This window comes from Carettochelys insculpta, chromosome 32 (genome assembly GCF_033958435.1).
Source record: "Carettochelys insculpta isolate YL-2023 chromosome 32, ASM3395843v1, whole genome shotgun sequence".
Lineage (NCBI taxonomy): Eukaryota > Metazoa > Chordata > Testudines > Carettochelyidae > Carettochelys > Carettochelys insculpta.
In genome coordinates, this window is record NC_134168.1 from 7,616,644 (window position 1) to 7,637,755 (window position 21,112).

General features: G+C 44.5%; 2 protein-coding genes and 1 pseudogene across 2 annotated transcripts; all 3 read right to left on the bottom strand.

Moving 5' to 3' along the window:
• Positions 1–768: 768 nt before the first annotated feature.
• LOC142004880 (olfactory receptor 6F1-like) lies at positions 769–1,727 on the bottom strand (annotated as a pseudogene).
• An 8,628-nt stretch (positions 1,728–10,355) lies between these two features.
• LOC142004881 (olfactory receptor 6F1-like) lies at positions 10,356–11,318 on the bottom strand. Its single transcript, XM_074982562.1, has one exon. It carries the CDS (start codon positions 11,316–11,318, stop codon positions 10,356–10,358), a length of 963 nt encoding a protein of 320 aa, XP_074838663.1.
• Positions 11,319–18,328: 7,010 nt separating this feature from the next.
• Positions 18,329–19,303, bottom strand: LOC142004882 (olfactory receptor 6F1-like). Its single transcript, XM_074982563.1, has one exon. The coding sequence runs from the start codon at positions 19,301–19,303 to the stop codon at positions 18,329–18,331; it is 975 nt and encodes a 324-aa protein (XP_074838664.1).
• Positions 19,304–21,112: the final 1,809 nt, after the last annotated feature.

The window sequence follows — 21,112 nt, forward strand, 5'->3', positions numbered from 1 at the left end:
CTGGCCATAGATTTCTCATCGTGTTTCTTTACTTCCCATATCAATTTTTTACAATTCCTAACTTCTAATTTATAGTCATTGCTGTAAACTTTTGCTTTTTCTTTCTTTTATTAGATATTATTTATAGTTTTTATAGCTGTCTTCGCTTGCGCTGTAATCAGGTCATCTGGCCTTGTTGCTTGAAATTCCATGACATCATTCACGTTCCTAATACTGAAAAATATGGTTTCTATAGTTAGTTTAAGTACGGGAGCTTGATTTTAAAGAGGAAATTTCAAAGCAGTTAAGCAAGGTAGACATCTAACTTTCACTGACTTTCAATAAGTTTTGGACATTGAAATTTCCATGGGCTGCTTTAAAAATTTTAGCTTCGTCTGGATATGACAACCAATGCGAGTTAGGCACATAGTTTTCTTGGATGTCATTTAATTAGCAATAGGACTACACCTAGAGATCCTGCTAAATGACAATAAAACCGAACATTTCAGAACCTTCAGCCTAAACCAAGTTGCCACCTCCTACTTGAGCTCATCAGTGAGTGAATAGCAGGTTGTTACAGTAATTGAGAAAAACTCTAAAACAGACACGACACATATTAAGGAAATGTTACAATAGAGTCTGAGGTTGGATGTAGGGATCCAGCTGCTACCAGAAGAAACAGAGTTGGCTGTCTGAAAATCTTTTCCTTAATCCTTTTTCCTCGTATTCAACTGTATCAATGATCTCAGACAATTAATTTCATTTTTGGTAATTTTTATTCCAATTCTATTAAATCCATGGGGATTCAAAGCCACTTATTATCCTCCTTAATGTCTTTACCAAGCCTTCCTTCACTTCTTTGTTTCTCAGAGTGTAAATGAAAGGCTTCAATAGAGGAGTTACGATGGTGTTAAAGACATTGACTGTTTTGTTCAAATCCTGTGAGTTCTGTGCTGAAGGCTTGACATACAGAAAAATGGTGGAGCTGTACCAGATCATCACAATGGTGAGATGGGCTGAGCAGGTGTAAAAGGCTTTTTGCCGGCCTTGGGCTGATGGGATGCTCAAGATGGTGGAGATGATATAAATGTAAGAGACCAGTGTTATTGTGCATGAGACCATGACAACGATTGAGATAATGAATGTTGCTACCTCAACAAAGTGTGTGTCTGTGTGGGAGAGCGCTATCAAGGAATCAATGTCACAAAGGTAATGATTGATGACTTTCGGGCCACAGAAAGACAATGTGCATATAAGACCTGCCAGCACAGAGATAGCCAGAAACCTGCACAACCAAGAAAGGAAGGTCAGCTGAGCAGAGAAGTGTTGTTCATGAGGCAGCTGTAACACAATGGGTGGCATATGGCCAGATAGCAGTCATAGGCCATAGTAGCCAGGAGGAAACACTCTGTGGAGCCCATGGAGAGGAGAAAAAACAACTGCAGAATGCAGACAGTGAAAGAGGTGGTTTTGCTTGTACCTAACTTGATGCCGATGGCCTTGGGGACACATGCTGTGGTGTACCAGAGTTCAAGGAAGGAAAGACTGCAGAGGAAGAAATACATGGGAGTGTGGAGTTGTGGGTGGATCCTCACTATGGCAATTATGAACACATTGCTTATGATCGTCAGAAAGTACATCCCAGAAAACACCACAATAAGGAACAGCTGGAAATGCCAAGTGCCAGGAAAGCCTACGAGGATGAATTCCCACATAATGGTTTGGTTTCTCATTTCTGTCCCAGTCATGACATTCCTCTGTCAAGACATGAAACATCATAAGACATATAAACATATTGAGGATGCTTTTGGTCATTTGAAAGTACTGACCTCAGAAGTCTAATGCTAAGCCTGAGAGAAGAGAAGGAAAAATGGTTGCTATTGAACATTGTCCAGCCTGTCCTCTACCCCAGAGATGAGATGTCCACTCATCTATCCTGTAAGACCCATTAAGATACAGCAGGTGGCTAACAGGTATCATTCCTGTCTTACTGATACAGCCAAAGCACCACACTCCATCTACCGCTGAGAAAATATCAGAGGTCCCTTGGAAAGTTCTAGGATTTCTACTCCTAAGTCACTTACACTCTTCTGAACTCAAGAGGGACTTGTGTCATTTAGGCTGAGATCTCAAAAAAGGCAAATATTCTGGGATGCTTTAAGTGGAGTGTCGTAAGCAAGACATGAGAAGTAATTCTTCTGCTCAACTCTGCAGTGACCAGGATACAAATGGAGTACTGAGTCCAATTCTGGGCGCATTTCAAGAAAGATGTGAAGAAATTGGAAAAGGTCCAGGGAAGAGCAACAAACATGATTGAAGGTTTAGAAAACGTGATCTAGGGCAATTGAATTAGGTTTCTTTAATTTGGAAAAGAGAAAACTGAGGGGGAACATAACAGCTTTCAAAGTACCTAAAAGTTTATTGCTGGAGGAGGGAGAAATATTGGTCTCCTGAACCTCTGAGGATAGGGCAAGAGCAATGGGCTTAAATTGCAGCAGGGGAAGTTAGAGTTGGACAGTATGAAAATCTTCCTAAATGTTAGAAGATTGTGGTTAATAACCAGAATAAATTGCCTAGGGAGGTTGTGGAATCTCCATAATTGGAGTTGTTTAAGAGCATCTTAGATAGACATCTGTCATGGATAATTTAGACAGTGCTTGGTCCTGCTGTGAGTGCAGAAGACTGGACTCAACGACCTCTAGAGGTCCTTTCCAGTCCTAGTATTTTATGAGCCTATGATTCATCAAAAATACAGCTGGAATATCTCACCAAAAGTCCCCCTGCACACTTTGGTCTATCTTGCTGCCTAATGATTTTATCTTTGGATCAGATGCTCCCTTACACCAAAAATCACAATCATATTCAAGTTACTGCCAGTCCCAAAGGATCAGTCACTTATCGCAGGTCAGTTTCACCTTAGTCCTCTTATAAAAGGTAACCATACAATAAACTATATGAAATAAACAATCCTATAATAAACTATGCATACATTTATGAACTCGAGGAAAGGAGAGTTATAGCAGATTAAAGTTAAAGATTAATCTTAAAATTAAGTTAATAATTAAGATTATAGTAGATTGAGGTTAAAGCGGATAAACATGCAGATAAATAAACAGATAAATGAGTTAAAGTTCAGTCCTAGGTTTCAAGATATGCCAGGATTATATGTCTCTTGGGGCTAAAACAAGCTAAATAACTTGGAACTCCCTTACTTCTGTTTAGAACTCTTGCCTTCTCCCCATTCCAAGCAGCACAGGAATCCAGTCCCTTCTAGTCACAAACTTTTATTCCCTTACTCCAAATTTCAAACTACGAGGGGATGAGTGTTTGTGTATATTCCCTCCTCATGAGTGTTGATGGAACAATCAATAAAATCTGCTGATGTTCCACAGTGGTTCCTCTGATGTCTGTGGGCCTTCCTTTGTTGGGCAGGAAATGACGCTTCTTATAGTAAACTTCTATCTCACATAAGAACATAAAAATGGCCAAAGGTACATCTAGACCAGCATTCTGTCTTCTAACAGGGCCAATGCCAGATGCCCCCGTGGGAGTGAACAGAACAGGTGATCAGCAAACTGATCCTCTACTGTCATCCATTTCCAACCTCTGACAAGCAGAGGCTAGGGACGCCGTTTCTAATAGCCATTGTTGGACCTGACCGCTAGCTCTTTTCTGAACCTTATTGAAGTCTAAGTCTTCCCAACATCCTCCGCCAAAAGAGTTCCACAGGCGTTCTGCATGCTGTGTGAAAAAAAAAAAAGTCCTTTTGTTAGTTTTAAACCTGCCACCCATTAATTTCATTTGGTGAGCCCCAGCTCTTACATTACGGGAACAAATAAATAACCTCCTTCTTCACTTTTTCCACCGTGTTCATGATTTTGTAGGCCTCTATCACATCAAGCAGATGGAGATACACATCTCACACAGGTGGAAGGGACCTTAGAAGGTTATCAAGTACACCCTGCCTCTTTGCAAGACCAAGCACCATCCCTGGGAGATATAGATATAGATATAGATATAGATATAGATATAGATATAGATATAGATAATCTATTTGCCCTAGACATCTAAATGGCCTTCTCAAAGTTTGAGCTCACAACCTGGGTTTAGCAGGACATTGCTCAAAGCACTGAGCTGTCCCTCCTACCTTAAGCTCTCTTTTTTCTTAGCTGAAGAGTCCCAGTCTTTTCAATCTTCCCTCCTATGGTGCCTGTTCCAACCCCCTAGTAATTTTTTCTTCTGCTTTTCTGAACCTTTTCCAATGCCAATGTATCTTTTTTGAGATGAGGTGACCACATCTGTACACAATCTTCCAGATGAGGGCATACTATGGATTTATATAGGGGCAATAATAAATTCTCTGTCTTATTCTGTATCGCTTTTTTAATGGTTCATAGCATTCGGTTTGCTTTTTTGACTGCTGCAGTACATTGAGTGGTAATTCTTCCCTCCAGACTGTGCGGTTTTCCAGACAAATAGCAGACAACTTCACAGTTGCAAAGCAAACACTTGCATCCATATAAGACGGGATTCAAACATTATAAGTGAGATTGAGGCATTCAGTAGCCCACAGACATTTCAAAAATTTTGAACACCAAGTACAGTCTCATAAACTTAACATGTATTTGAAAAATGCCAACACCCAGGATAGCTAAATTGACTCTAGCTATGTATTTTCAATGTTATGTGAGACCTCATCACCATCATCAATAATGGTGGGCTTAGCGCCCGTTGGTGTCTGATGCCTTTCTCGCTATTTCCTTCCATCTTTCCCTATCCAGTGCAGAGTGGCTTAGTTTCTGTAGACGAGCTCCGCACCAATCTAGTCATCCCACTTTTACATTTCAAATATTGGCCCAACATTAGTTTTCCCCTAGTGTTTGCATATGTCTCTGGTGTTCCCAGGGTCTTTCCGAAAGCACGAATAGGAGTCCAGTGATCTCCTCAGACAGCTGGTTGAAAACTCTTGGATGAAAGTTCTCCAGGGGCAGCTGAATGTTGGAGTGGAGTAGATGACGCCAAGGGTGGCAAGCACTTTCAAATATGGAGTTAGGGTTCAAAATGACCCTGAAAATTTAGAGGATTTGGACTACAATCTGGAAGATGAAATTCATGCTACACAAGTGCAAATCACTTCATTTGGGAAGGAAAAAAATGTGTAATTAGAAATTAAAGAGGGTGTAAGGGGTAAAACTTCTTTAGAGCTCCTACGGGTTGCAGCAGAGAACATATTGAATCGTAGTCAGCTGTATGATGTGGTTGCCTCAAAGTCTAATGGTCCCCTGAGGTACAGAAACAGGTATGTGTTAAGTAAGACAAAGAAACAAACTCTTCCTCTCTACTTTGTGGGAGTGAGCTCTTTGGTGGACTGGAGTGGCTAATTCTGGAAGTCACCCTTCGGGAAAAAAAGTGGACAAAGGTCAAAATGGACAGAGTCCAGAGATGACCAGCAAAAATCATGAAAACCTGACCTATGACGTTAGAAAACCTATTTTTTGTTCTATCAAAACAATAAAGCAGTAAAGCAGCACTCTAAAGACTAACAAAACAATTTATTAGGTGAGCTTTTGTGGGACAGACCCACTTCTTCAGACCATAGCCAGAACAGAACAGACTCAATATTTAAGGCACAGAGAATCAAAAACAGTAAGCAAGGAGGACAAATCAGAAAAAAACTGATCAAGGTGAGCAAATCAGAGAGTAGAAGGGTAAAAGGGGAGTGGGAGGTCAAGAATTAGATTAAGCCAAGTATGCAAACGAGCTCCTATAGTGACTCAGAAATTTCCCATCCCAGTTCAAACCATGTGTTAATGTGTCGAATTTGAATAGAAAAGAGAGTTCGTCAGTCTGTCTTTCAAGAGTGGTGTGACAATTCTTCTTCAGTAACATGCAAAATCTTAAGTCATTAACAGAATGGCCCACTCCATTAAAATGCCAGCTAACAGGTTCGTGGATCTGAAGTGTTTTTATGTCTATTTTGTGCCCATTAACTCTTTGTCGAAAGGAGTTTTAGTTCTCTGTGCCTTCAATTTTGAGTCTCTTCTGGTAAGGCTATGATCTGAGGAAGTGGGTCTGTCCCATGAAAGCTAACCACCTAATATATTATTTTGTTAGTTTTTAAAGCGCTACGGGACTGCTTTTTTGGTTTGGAACCACTTTAAAGACTAACAATTAGGCGATGAGCTTTTGTGGGGCACAGCCAATTCTTCAGATCAGGAAATAGTGTGGAAAGAGAATTGGCACAATGATTATGTACCAGAAAGATACAAACAAAAACTGAAATGAAATCTGACAAATCAGAAGCCCTTCTGTCCTGCGTACCTGCTTTGTCAGTTTTCATTTTATTTTTTTTCCTTTGGTCTATATCTCCCTGTTATATAACCATCAGGCCAATTCACTTTCAGCACTGTTTCCAGTACCAGAGAGATAGCTGTGTCAGTCTGTATCTTCAAGAAAAACAAGAAGTCCTGGGGCACCTTACAGACGAACAGATATTTTGGAGCATGAGCTTTTGTGGACAAAGACCTGCTTCACGCATCTGATGAAGTGAGTATTTGCCCATGAAAGCTTTTGCTCCAAAATATGTGTGAGTCTATAAGATGCCACAAGACTTCCTGTCATTTCCAGTACATCATTCTCTCCAGATGTGAAGAAGCGGGTCTGCCCCATGAAAGCTCATCATCTAATAAATTATTTTGTTAGTCTTCTAAGTGCTCCATGAATGCTTTTTTGATTTGTTAACATACAGACTAACACGGCCACTTCTCTGTTACTATTGTTTCAACCAGTTTTCCTTGCCCTGAAGTTAGGCTTCCCAGACTGGAACTGCTGGGATAGCTTCTTATGCCATTTCGAAAACTGGTGTCACGTAAAAAAAAAAAAATGTGTGTTAGTCTTTCAGTCATTGGCTAGTGGATCTTCAACATTTTTTATCTGCCAAATGATATTTTTACAAATGTCCTGTTTTTAAAAGATGAGTTTTTGCTTCTACCCATTTCTTTGACTTTGTGGTTTAGTTATGGTTTCTGATTTGTGAAAAAAATTGGGTGCACATTTAATTTTAGAACCTGTTTTGGTGTTTTAAAAGTCACCATATACCTTGTTGGTCTTTCACTTTTGGTACACTACCTTGTCATTTTTCTTTAGCTAGCGTCTTCATTCTTAGGTAGTTCCCCCTTCTGAAACTAAATGACCCATTGGTGGGCTGTTGAGTACTTCTCTCTCCCTATCCAACAAACGTTAGTCCTGTCGTGGGCTAAGGCAAGGCCTGCAAAATCCTGTGGCAGTTGGGCTGCTGGCTCCTTTGGCCCTACTCTACAAGTACATTTTAGAGTGTGTCTGTCTGATTCTGAGTCCATCTGTCTGTGCCTCTGTGAGTCCATTTGTTCTCAGAGAACTCCAACTAAACTGTAAGAGCTAGGACCACCTAATTTGTTCTGCAACCTCCTCTTTCCCTAACTTGAACCAAGATCAGAGTTTGGTTGTGGCAGGAAAATGAGAATGCCTGAAATCTGATGGTTTTCCAGAACATGGAAAGGGAGGGCCACCAAGATGAAGGATGACATAATTCAGATTCACCACTGGGGCAGCAAGCTCAGGGAATAGAAATACTGTAGAGTGGCCACGGGGGAGAAACAAAGTGAAAACAGTGACCATCTGTGGATGGGTCTGTCCACCCTGCCAGCCATCAGACAGGGAAGTGCCCTGCAGCCCTAAACCCTCTCTCCTGGCCCTCAGCCACAGTTCTGGATGAGGGCAGCCCTGGAGGATCTGGGCCCAAACATCACCCCCACTGGGGCAACCCCCCCTCAGAAGCCAGAAACAGGAACACTGGCCTTCCACCCCACCCCAGGAGTTCAGCCCTGATCTTGACAAAGCATACCCCGCTACCCCCTCCAACACCATCACGGGGTCAGGGCAAACTGCCTGCCACCCCCACCACCTGTAGGACAGGCAGGAGCACCAGGAGCCACAATTCAAGCTGGCCCACCCTAGAGGACAAGTGGGAGGTCTGGGATCCATGGTCCAGCTCACCCTCCATAGGAGAGGCAGGAGTCCAGAGCTGCAGACTGCTCTGCACTAGGGCAGGTGGGGTTGGGGGCAGAAGACATGGTCCAACCAGCCCCGACGTAGGCGGGGTGCTTGGAGAGAAGGCCCAACCAAGAACCCCATCCGACACACACAAACATAGGAACCCCATCCGGAACGTAGAAAAATTTTGCCCGTCTTGGCCTTTCACCCCTGGAGCACAGGCCAGGGCCATCAACCTCAGCCCCTGCCACCCCACCACCACACACACACACCCTCAGCAGATGCCAGGGAGCCAGGAACCACCCTTCTTGAGGAGATGCCATGGAGGGGCTTGGATCAGTGGCCTGCCCCTCACCCTGTCCATGGAGCTAGTGTTTCTGAGATCCCAAACACCCCAAAGAAGAATCCAGGGCTGGGAACTGTGGACCTGTCCTGCTCAGAGAAGATCCAGAGCCAGGAACCGTGCTATAGCTTCCCCCTCTTTCCCTCTGGAGGGGATGCCATGACAAGGAGGAGACACCAGAACCAAGCACCAGAACCTTGGTGCTCCCCACATGACTAGTGATGTCTTTTCCACCATGGGAGGCCCCAGTAAGGCTCATCATATCTTCCACCTCCTTTCTTCAATCCTGCACCTTCATCCCCTGGCCACAGCACACCCACGTGCTTCCCCGTGTCCTGACCCACCCAATCAGCATCCTGCCTTGATTTCTGTACCCCCACTCTCTGCCATGAGCCCCTCCCTCACTCTACCCCTTGCCCTGAACTCTCCAGACCCACACTTCCCAGCCCCTGCCTTCAGTCCTTGCCCTCGAATCCTTGCCCTGAGCCTCTGAACCGCTGCCCTAACTCCGGCCTTGTGCCCTAACTTCACCCCATCCCTTGCGCTGAGCCCCTCCACATCTCCTAGCCCCAAGCCTAACTCTGCCACCCCAGCCCCTTGTCCTGAGCCCCCAAAATTTATCCCCTGCATGAACCCCCACACACCCTCCCCCTGCCCTTACTTCTGCAACCCCCCAACTCAGACCCCCAATTGTCCAAGCCGCTTCCCTGATTCCTTTACCCCCACCCCTAGCCTGACTCCTGCACACCCTAGCACCTGCCCTGAACTCCCACTGCACCACTAACCCTGTGCTGACCTCTCCACCTCTCACACCTCCCAAGTGCCTGCCTCGAATCCTGCACCCCTGGTCCCTGCCCTGAGCCATTGAACTTTTGCCCCAACTCCTCCACTCCCACTCTATCTTTCAAGACGTCTGTACTCCCACTCCCTATCCTGAGCTATCCCACATCTTCCAACCTCCTGACCTAATTCTGCACCCCCTGAGCCCCCAGCTACTACCCTGAATCCTGGAACTCTCACCCCCTCTCCTGGGCCACAACACACCTTCCAACCCCCAAACCGAGACTCCTGCACCCTGAGAAAGAGGGAAGGATGGTGGCTGAATCAGCTGCTTTGGAGCCTTTGGACCATACAACTGTAAGACTGGTTTGACTTGTCTATATTCCTCCCTCTCCCTCAGGATAGTTCTAAATGAGGGGTGATTTGATAGCAGCCTTCAACTTCCTGAAAGGAAGCTCTAAAGAGGAGGGTGAGAAACTGCTCTCAGTGGTGTCAGACAGCAGAACAAGGAGCAATGGTCTGAAGCTAAAGAGGTGTAGGTTGGATATTAGGAAAAACTACTTCACCAGAAGGGTGGTGAAGCACTGGAATGTGCTGCCTAGTGAGGTGGTGGATTTTCCATCCCTAGAGGTTTTTAAGTCCTGGCTTGACAAGGTCCTGGCTGGGATGACTTAGTTGGGGTTGATCCTGCTTGAAGCAGGGGGTTGAACTAGATGACCTCCTGAGGTCCCTTCCAGCCCTGATTCTATGATTCTATGACCCGCTGCCCTCAGCCCCCCACTACCACATCACCCAACCCCTGCACTATACAGTCGTTTAGATAAAGCATATATATTTTCTTTTCTTTTCTTTTCTTTTCTTTAACTTAACACAGATAAGGACCAGCGCAATGCTGGGTAATGATGCTAGTGTCATTAACGGATCCCACCATAGATATCTGTAGAGCAATATTCAAGCCTAGCATCCTGCAATATTCAAGACCTTCTCCCCCCTGTGCCTCACCTGTCAAAGTTGTCATAATACATGAGAAAAGCCATAAAACAACAAGAGAAAGGCATGCAGTTAGGAAATGCTACTTTAGCTTTTGGGTAGGAAGTAGGTCCATCTGGGATTGCAAAAGAAAAGGAGGTGTCTGTATTTTTAACGAGTTATAACATTTATATTTTTGTCTCATATGTCAATTACCTTCAGGTCATTATAATCAAAGTTTTGGTCATTTTGATCAAATCGAGGCTTTTCTACAACCACTGACTATTCCTCTGACTGTTTTGCCTAAGGCTTCCTTCACCTCCTTGTTTCTTAGAGTGTATATGAAAGGGTTTAACAGTGGAGTTACGACAGTGTTAAAGACGTTGACAGTTTTGCTCAAATCCAATGAATTTTGCGCAGAAGGCTTGACGAAAATAAAAATGGCAGAGCCATACCAGATCATTACAACCGTGAGATGGGCCGAGCAAGTGGAAAAGGCCTTTTGCCAGCCTTGGGCTGATGGGATTCTCAAGATGGTGGAGATAATAAAAACGTAGGAGACCACAGTTATAGCACAGGAGACCATGACAACAATGAATGAGTCAATGAATGTAGTCAGCTCAACAAGGCGCGTGTCCGAGCAAGAGAGCGCGATCCAGGAATCTATGTTGCAAATGAAATGATTGATGATGTTAGGGCCACAGAAAGACAATCTGGAGATTAGAACTGCCAGCACAGAGATAGCCAGGAACCCACCAAGCCAAGAGAAGAAAGCCAGCTGAACAGTGATGTTGCTGTTCATGAGGGCACTGTAGCGCAAAGGGTGACATATGGCCAGATAGCGGTCGTAGGCCATGACGGCCAAGAGGAAACATTCTGTGGCACCCAAGGAGAGGAGAAAAAACAATTGCAGGATGTAGACAGTGAAAGAGATGGTTTGACTTGTGCCCAGCATGACACCAATGGCCCTGGGGAGACATGCAGTGGTGTACCAGAGCTCCAGGATGGAGAGATTGCAGAGAAAGAAATACATTGGAGTGTGGAGCTGCATTTGATTCTTCACGATGGCAACAATGGACATGTTCCCTATGATTGTTAGGATGTACATCACAGAAAACAGCACAGCAAGGGACTTCCGGAAATACCAAGTGCCGGGAAAGCCCATGAGGATGAACTCCTGCACGCTGGTTTGGTTTCCCACTTCTGTCCCAGCCATGACATCCATCTGTCAAGACATGAGAGGTGAGAAGGCATTTCAACATGTCAAAGAAACAGTTTGTTACGAAAGTTAAGAGAAAAGAATCAAACATATGTGCTATTCAACAACATACTGCCTTATGCATTCTTCCATCTCCACAGTAGAGATGAGATCTCTATTCATCAATCTTCAAAGGACCATGAGGATGAAGTTGGTTGCTGGCCCCATAATAGACCTTCCTGTCTTGGTGGTCTAGTCCATTACCTCTATTATGTGCACACCAAACAAGCCTCAGAATTTGACCCTTTTGCTTTATGCATCATCTTGGAAGGTAACTTTGCTTTATGCACAAGAACAAGTGGGGATTTTTGTTTGAGTCACTCTGCAATTTGATAAGAATTTTACTGCTACAGAACTTCTACCGTCCTGACCTTCAGTGAGACGTGTGTTACTTAGAGTTAGAGCTGGTCAAAACAATGGCACAGAACTGTTTCGTTCTTAGAGTATGATCATTTGATTAAACTGAAATACTTCACACCAGGATGCTAGGTTTAGCTGATGTTCTCATCATGAGGAAGTATCAGGTGTACCATGGGATTTCTGGTTAGGACAAAACCTTAAAAAATCACTTATGTAAACCAATATTTAAGGCATCTATTTAAGATATTGGGGACCCATGTTTGAAAGTGTTTTATATTGGCGATGGAACAAAAACAACACGTGAAATCCTGGCATATTTCACAAAATGGCATTTTTGTTTCCTGGCCAACCCTGGTTAGTTTGAAACCCCCACCTCATATTCTCAGCTGACATCTCATCATACAGCTGACAGCTATTCAGTAAGTTCTCCACTATAACCCTCAGAGACTTTTCAGTAGTTCTACCACCTTCTGAAGCTGCTGTCCAATTTTCAGTTACGCATTTGATTTTTCCCTTCCCAAGTGAGCTGCTTTGGACCGGTCTGATGCCTCAGTCTGTCAGTAATGCTTTCACACCTGTTGTGGAAGAGTCAATCTCATTCCTGGTCCCCAGGTCCCCTGTTTAGTCCGTTGTCCCTACCATATGAACCCTTGCTGGGGCAGGGGGACGGTCAGGGGGATGGGAATCCTGTCCCCACCCATTCATTCCCAGTTCCAGCCCAGGGACCCTGGATGGCTGCCACCTGTGAGGGCTGACTCCCTTCACCCTTGACCCTACAGCTCCTCTCCCTGGGCCACTTCCCCCAGATTATTCCCCCGGTATGTCCTTCCACTAGTGGTAGCCATGGCAGCAAGTCCCCTCCTTTGTTTGGCTTCTCCAGCTGACCAGTCCTTCAAAGTCTCTGGTGGAGCTCCAGGCCCCCCTGGATTGGGACAGACCAGTCCCCTGGGTTGCTGAGGCTCTTCTCCTCTTTTGTGGCCTCTGGTGTTCCTCTAAGTCTCCTTCCTTCTCCTCACTCACCTCCCAAACTTTCCTTAACCACCCTCCCATTCCCCTGCATGGAGAAGGGCTTATAAAGGTAGCCCTGAGTAGGATCAGCCGGCCCCAACTGATTTAGGGCAGCCTACTCCTCAGCTGCTCCCACTTTGATTGTCAGCTCCATCTTCACTTTGTTTTCACTGCTGCCTCTCCTCTCCTGGCCCCACCCTACCACCCTGTATAAGGAGTGTGATCTTGAAATACCAACCTTGATTACTATTTTTGGTTCTCTGTGCCTTAAATATTGAGTCTGTTCTGGTGTGGCTGTGTGTAGCCAGACAAAGTCTCCCCCTTACAAGCCAGCTTGCTTGCTGCCCCCCCACCCCACTACTGAGGAGCACACATGGCACGGAAATGGCTGCTGACAGCACAGTCTTTGATGCCCTCATTGAGGCCCAGATGTGCTAGCTCATCGTGACCCTGAGAAGCAGAAAGTACAGATAGAAGGCTAACAGGCCAAACTGTCAACAAGAGGGGTGGGGGGAACCTCAGGAAATCACCCCAGCTGGCATTGATGAATTTGATGACCACACAGCCATCCCAGAAGAGGAAGTCCCCGCCCACGCAAAAAGAATGTCCTGTACTCTCAAATTGCTTATCTCTTGTCTGACAAGCGCAAATTAAGTAAGAAATGCCCTTGTAACAAACTGGCGTCACAAAGACAGACCAGTACGATCTGGCACCAGCAGAACTCTAACTTTGAGTGCATTCCACCAACTACCTGCTGGTCGGGTCAGGTGACTGCCTCCCGAGGTCCGCAACTGTGGACGCCCAACCTCGTATTCGTCTTTCTGCAGAATTCAGTGACCGATCTAGCTTGGCTACGCTGGTATCGAGAGATGCAGAGAGGGTAAGATACACCCATGCTAGGTCTCCTTTCTTCTTGTGCACAGCTAAAGAATTAGAGCTCTGTAACTAGATGTTGTTGTATCAAGATATCATTGTGTTAGATGGTAACAGATATCTTTGTGTTGGATTGTAACGTAACTTGTTAACACCTGTACTTTGCTAGCATATAAGAAGCAGACAATAGCCTTTTGTAACCGCACGCTTATAACTGTAGCTTAATAAACTTGTAACCAGTTAGGATCCAAGCCTGACCACTGCTATTCTTTTATCACTCCAACACAGCCGGCACAATAAAAAGAACTGTAACTGTCTGGTTACCACAGCCTGGCTGTAGGTGAGAGTGCTAGGAGCTCCCTGCTCTAATAGTAAAAAACTGGGTTGTTTAGGACCCAGGGGAATCCGTCAGCCTGTCTTGGCTGCTTGCAGCGATGAGCTCCCTGCTCTCGCAGTTTTAAACTCGGATGGTGACAAGGGCATAGTTGGTACCCCACCGCACATTACCCGGCCACCGGCTAACACTGTGGTCGGAAAAACTGGGTCTGTCCCACGAAAGCTCATCACCTAATCAATTATTTTGTTAGTCTTTAAAGTGCTACTGGACTGCTTTTTTGTTCTGATAGTATATAGACTAGCACGGCCATTTCTCTGTTACTAGATCTATATGAGTTACAACGAAGACTTCTTACCTCATTCTCATTTCCATGAAGGTCACATTACATCACTGTAGCACTGTGATTGGGACTTAGAGTCTCTGTGATCATTCTAATTCACTCAAATTTTAGGAACCCCTTCCATTACTAGAATGGTGTGAAGTGTTGTCTATATAAAAGAGAACCTCACACTTCACTGTCACAAGACTCTGGCAAAGCCTGTAACTCTCTACATCAGTTAAAATCTCTTTCCATCAGCACCCAGAGACGTTTATCTGCTCAGTACCTTGTTTATGAAAGGCTGCTTACAAGGATCACATGAAGGTTTCTGCTTTATACTCTACCCTCAGTTCCCCATCGCCCTGGAGACCTCTGATCTCAGAAACATTTCCCAGACATCCATTGATTGATCAACACATTCTGCTGAGTCTGGTTGGTTTACAGGTGAAAACTCAAGAGACCAGCACGTGGTTGTTGCTTTTCCCAAAGGCATCTGACATGGCCAACTTCAGACTGTTCCTCATGGTGATCCCTTGGCCCCATTTCCCCCTTCTGAGAAACCACAAGAAATACCACAAGTTGAGGCTTCCAATTACTAGCTGTAGACAAAGACCTCACCGGGGAAGTGAATTTTATTGGTTTTAGAATGTTAAGGATTTGTACCACCTAGACTTGTGTGCAATCCACTATTTAGGGATACACAGCTACAGATCACTGCTGTAAGAGGGGAATGCACCAGCACACAGATCCATACAGCCGTAGATTCCAAAAGCAGATGAAGTAATTGTGAGAATCTAGTCTGGTCCCTTCAAAACAATTCCTACGACATTTTATCTTTAGACAAAGATGCAGCCTTTTTACTGAATTGCCACCTCGAAGAATCCAAGAGACATCATGGCAAATTGTTCCAATAATTAATTGCACTAATGGTAAATATTAACACTTTAATTTGTCTAGCTTCAACTTCTGGACATTCAATCATCTTACAAGTTTCTCTGCCCCCATGGAAGAGCCCAATATAAATATATTTACCTCATCTGGAAATGAAGAGACTTTGATTCCCTCATCCCCAAACTTCCTCTTGGGTGAACACACGAGATGCAGCTGTCTGGCTCTATCAGAATAGAGTGTATTTTCTGAGCATTTAGTTGTTCTTCTCCTGCTTCCTCGAACCATTTCCAGTTGAGTAACATCTTTTGTGAGTTGTCAGCATCAGAACCAGACACAGGATTCCAGAAGAGGCACAGACAGAATAGCCTCTCTCTACACCTTCTTGAGACTCTCCCCTTTATTCACCCAACATTTGCAATAGAGCTTTTAGCAATAATATCTCACTGGGAGCTTAAGGTCAACTGCTTCTCCACCCTTGTCCCTGGAGCTTTTTCTGAGTCACAGATTCTCAACAGAGAGCTCACATCCTGAAAGTGTGGCCTTCTTGAGCTTACAAGGAGCTCTTGTTCATGCCTTATCTCTGTGAGCTCCAAGTAAACTCGAAAGCTTGTGTCTCTAAGCAATTTGGGTCCAATAAAACATAGTCTGTTGCCCACCTTTTTCCTCTAATGTTTATTTTATATCATTTTATGGAGGTATTCAAAATATCTAGCAAGCCTTCAGAAAGACCATTACAAAGAACAAAGTAAAAATTACATAGACAAATTAGATATATTCAGATCACCACGTCCAGGAGAAATGCATCCCAGGATACTCTAGGAGCTTGTTGAGGAGGTATTTGAACCATTAGCTTTTTTCTTTGAAAAGCCTTGAATGAATGGGAGATTCCAGAAGAGAGGTCAGTTATGGAACCAGATCTATTCCCTATCTTCATCAAGAATTTAGATAATGGCACAGAGAGTACACTTAATAAGTTTGCAGTTGATACCAAGCTGGGAGAGGTTGTAACTGCTTTGGAGAAAAGGGTCATATTACAACAAGATCTCAACAAACTGGAGAAATGGTCTGAGGTTAATAGGATGAAGTTTAATAAGGACAAATGCAAAGTGCTCCGCTTAGGGAGAAGCAATCATTTTCACACAGACAGAATGGGAAGAGACTGTCCTGGAAGGAGGCTAAGAGGGAAAACAACCGAAAAGAGTTGGCAATTTTTCAACTAGTAAGGGCCCGGTAGCAAGCTATTCCGCTGCGTGGGAAAGGCAGAAAGTAAGGCAAAAGACTGTCTTGGCTTGACCGGGAGATCTTGCATGATCTCAAAATCATAAAGGAGTTGTAGAAAAAGTGGCAACTGGGACAAAAGACAGAGGATGAAGATATGTGAACAATACAGGCATAAGGGGCAAGATTAGAACAACAAAGGTGCAAAAGGAGCTCAAACTAACTCGAAACAGAAAGGGTAAGAAGAAGACATTCTACATATATATTTGAATTTGGTATGACTTAGTGGGGGTTGATCCTGCTTGAAGCAGGGGGCTGGACTAGATGACCTCCTGAGGTCCCTTCCAGCCCTACAATTTTGTGATTCTGTGAAGCAAGAGGATGACCAAGGACACAGTAGGCCCAGGGCTCAGTGAGGAGGGAGGAGCAATCTCAGAAAACTTGCAAATGGCAGAGGTGCTTCATGAGGTCTTTCTTTTGGTCTTCACCAGGAAGTCTGATGAAGGAATGCCTGGATGGCTGCCCAAGTTCTCAGCTTACAGAGAACCCTGACAACCAGGGGGAGGGGTGGAATTAATGGCCCTGCATCAGCTGAGACTCAAGCAGCAAGGCTGATTGAGTCCCAGCTGACACAAAGTTGGTCAGTTTCCCCCTTTGCCAAGCCACCATGAGGGGAAATGCTGACCACACAGGAGCCTACTCATGCTGCAAGGAAGATGAAATGCTGCTTCCCAGCCTGAATGAACTGATGGGGGGCCTGCCCCCATGCCCTGCTGTGGCAAGGAGGAGGGAGGCAGGACAGGAGCCTGCTGGAGCTGGAATGTGGTGAAATGGTGCAGAGACAGGAGCCTGTGTTCAGTGGTTACTCATGTACTCAAAACCCTTGCATGGCGTGGGGCAGATTTTGAAAATGTGTCTGTGCTCGCTGTCTAAGAAGGTGAATTCTGTGGTGGGATTGAAACATTAATGGTTTTGATCCTTGTTTAGACTGGTGCATACATTGCTGGGTTGAAAACCTCTCTAGTAAGACTGTAACCCCAGTAAACTTTCATGAGCAATGGATTCAGCTGAAAAAAGGTGGATGTGACATAGAATTATTTGAAAAGGTTAGGAGCCACTCATCTAGACTATCCCTGAGAGATGTCTCTCTAACCTGCTCTTAAATTTCTCCAGTGATGGAGATTCCACAACCTCCCTAGGCAATTTATTCCAGAGGTTAACCACCCGGACAGGTGAAAAGATTTTCCTAATATCCAACCTAACCCCTCTTGCTGCAGTTTAAGCCCATAGCTCCCTGTTCTATCCTCAAAGGCCAAGGAGAACAATTTTTCTCATTCTTCTCGTAACTCTCTTTTAGGAATTTGAAAACAGCTATCATGTCTCCACTCTTTTCTAATCCAAAAAAGCCCTATTTTTTTAGTCTTCCCTCATAGCTTATGTTCTCCAGACCATTAATCAGTCTTGTTGCTCTTCTCCGGACCATCTCCATTTTCTCCACATCTTTCTTGAAATGTGGTGCCCAAAACTGGACACAATACTCCAGGTGAAGCCTAAGCAGTTCAGAGAAAAGTGGAAGAAGGACTCTTGTGTCTTGCTCAGAATACTCCTGTTAATACATCCCAGAATCACCTTTGCTTTTTTTACAACAGCATCATCCTGTTGACTCATATTTAGCTTGTGGTCCACTACGACCTCCAGATCCCTTTTGTGGCACTTCCCTGCTTACCTACCAGTTCTCTGAGTTCACTCAAATCTGTCTTCCTGAAATCCATTGTCTCTATTTTCCTCTTCTCCCTGGCAAAATCCTTAGAACCATGAAGGGTAGGATGTAGGTCTGGCTGAAGCTGCAAATGAAAAGGAATTGGTTGTATTTTGAAATAGTTCTGGCTTAACACTTTTGCTTCTGGTATCAATTACCTTCAGGATAGTATAATTCAAGTTTTGACCACTTTGTTCAATTTTCTACTCCATTGAGGTTTTTCTAGTACCCCTTAAAATTCCCCTGACTGTCTTTCCTAAGGCTTCCTTCACTTCCTTATTTCTTAGAGAATAAATAAAAGGATTCAATTCCGGGGTTACAATTGTATTAAAGATGTTGACAGTTTTGCTCAAATCCAATGAGTTCTGTGCAGATGGCTTGACAAAAAGAAAAATACCCACACCGTACCAGAGGGTCACCACGGTGAGGTGAGCCGAGCAAGTGGAAAAGGCTTTTTGCCAGTCTTGGGCTGATGGGAGTCTGAAGATGGTGGAGATAATGAAAAGGTAGGAGATGACAGTTATTGTGCATGAGACCACAACAACAACCATTGAGTCAATGAACGTTGCCAGCTGAATTAAATGTGTGCTTGTGCAGGCAAGCACGATCCAGGAATCTATCTCGCAAAGGAAATGATTGATGATGTTAGGGCCACAGAAAGACAATCTGGAGATTAGAACTGCCAGCACAGAGATAGCCAGGAACCCACCAAGCCAAGATGCAAGGACCAGCTGAGCAGTGATGGTGCTGTTCATAAGGGCGCTGTAGCGCAGTGGGTGACATATGGCCAGATAGCGGTCGTAGGCCATGGCAGCCAGGAGGAAACATTCTGTGGCACCCAAGGAGAGCAGAACAAACATTTGCACAAAGCAGGCGGTGAAGGAGATGGTATGATTTGTGCCCAGCATGATACCAATGGCCTTGGGGATACATGCGGTGGTGTACCACAGCTCCAGGATGGAGAGATTGCAGAGAAAGAAATACATTGGAGTGTGCAGCCGCGGTTGGGTCCCCACCAAGATGATGATGGACGCGTTCCCTACAATAGTTAGGATGTACATCACAGAAAACAGCACAGCAAGGGACATCCGGAAATACCAAGTTCCAGGAAAGCCCAGTAGAATAAACTCCTTCACGTGGGTTTGGTTTCTCACTTCTGTCCCAGCCGTGATGTCCATCTGTCGAGACAGGAGAGATCATTAGGCATTTATAGATGTTGAACACTGATTTGCAGAAGTGCAAAACCTGCTAGTCAAGACCGTCCTGCCCTGTGAATCTTTCCATCTTCACCCCTGAGAGGAGGTGTCCACTCATCATTCATCTAAGGCCCATCAGGTTGCAGTGAATGGGCAACCTTATGGTATTTACCCTCTCTTAATGATCTAATTCATCAACTCCACTCCAAACACCCCCAAGAAAGCCAAACATTTCTCTACCGGGTTAACTCTGCAATGTAAAGTTCCTCTCTACTCAGGACAGAGGGGAAGTTTTTGTACAAGTTGAATTGAAAGTATTGGGGTTTCTCCTCCTAAATAATTTATACATTTTCCACCTTCATTTGGGCTTGTGTCACATGCCCCTACAGTGGTAAAAAACTGAAGAAAACTGTATCCCTTAGAACAATGCCATTTTGTTCAAAATGAAATACTTCATGAAAACACACTTGATTTAACTGAAAATCTCAACAGAATTGAGCCTCAGGTACAGTGTGCAATTTCAGATTAAACAAAGACCTGAAAAACAGAAGTTTTCTATCCCCTCTGGGATGTCGGGGACCCATTCTATGGCTCCTTTCTGGTCTATGGTGGAACAAAAACAAAGGGTGAGGCTCTGACTTTTGTCGGAAAATGGAATTTCTCTTTCCTGGGCATCCCTACTCAGTCTCTTTTGAAAATCCCAAATCAAATGCTCAGCAACAAGAAACATCAGAACCTTACAGGTATGTTTATTATTTCTAGTGTGCTCTGCGGTACAATTTAAGAGCCAGTCTGTAGTTGAGAGCCTGTCATGCTAGGAAGTGTTAAAAGATAGCAGCCCTCCTCCATGAAGCTTGCAGTCGAAAAGGCAGGACACACAAGATACCTGTAAATACAAACAACGAAGAAGCTGCTTCAATTTTATACTGTCCAATGGAATGGCTTCCCTGGTTCTCTTTTACATAACCCTCTACTTCCACTCAACTTCTCTGAAGATCAGCTCCACCCAATCTGAAAAGTCTGGGATAGACTAGAACAATAGTTAGGAATAATAATTCCAGCACCGTCCACTGAAATTTACTTAAGAAACAACCTGTGCCTCAATCTGCCCATGTATGTACATTTTTCATGTTGAGCTAAGCGAGACAGCACTTTATGCCGTGAAGAATAAATGCTTCGTCATCATTTGGATCTCGACTTGATGAACTGTGGTTTCTTCCAGCCCTAGGATTCTATGATTCTATGATTGCACCCTGGTATTTTCAAAATGATCTAAGGTCATGTACCCAGCTCCCTCTAAGGCTATGCCTATACTTGCACTCGATCAACCAAACTCGTGTCATTCACACCTGCTTAAAATAACCCAGGAACCAGAAAGGTTTGCCATGGCCAGGGAAAGTGAGAATGCTGGTTTGTCAGCAGAACAGCTCTGACACGTTCGCCAAGATTCCAAAATCTTCAAACTGTTGCACAAGTCAAGAACCCATCACAGGGGCAGAAGTATTCTGACAGCAAAACGTGGGCCGGCAACGTGAACTTATGCTGACATTTAGTGATAGGGGGCAACACATTGACAGAGCCTTGTTGACAGGGTTCCCTGTCAGCTGAGCACTTTGGATGGCCATCCAGGAGAGGTTCGGTGCCCCTCATTGGTTAGCTGAGCACCCAAAGTTGGCAGCCTCTGTTTCTACTGGTGGCGCACATCTTGTGCACATAAAATTTATTCCTCCAGGGATGGAAAAAATTAGAGGGGACATTGCATGTGACTAGAAGCTGCGTCATGTAGACACG

Bases quoted from the DNA above. Each gene is read 5' to 3' on its own strand.
- LOC142004881 (XM_074982562.1), bottom strand. From the start codon at position 11,318: ATGGCTGGGACAGAAGTGGGAAACCAAACCAGCGTGCAGGAGTTCATC.
- LOC142004882 (XM_074982563.1), bottom strand. From the start codon at position 19,303: ATGGACATCACGGCTGGGACAGAAGTGAGAAACCAAACCCACGTGAAG.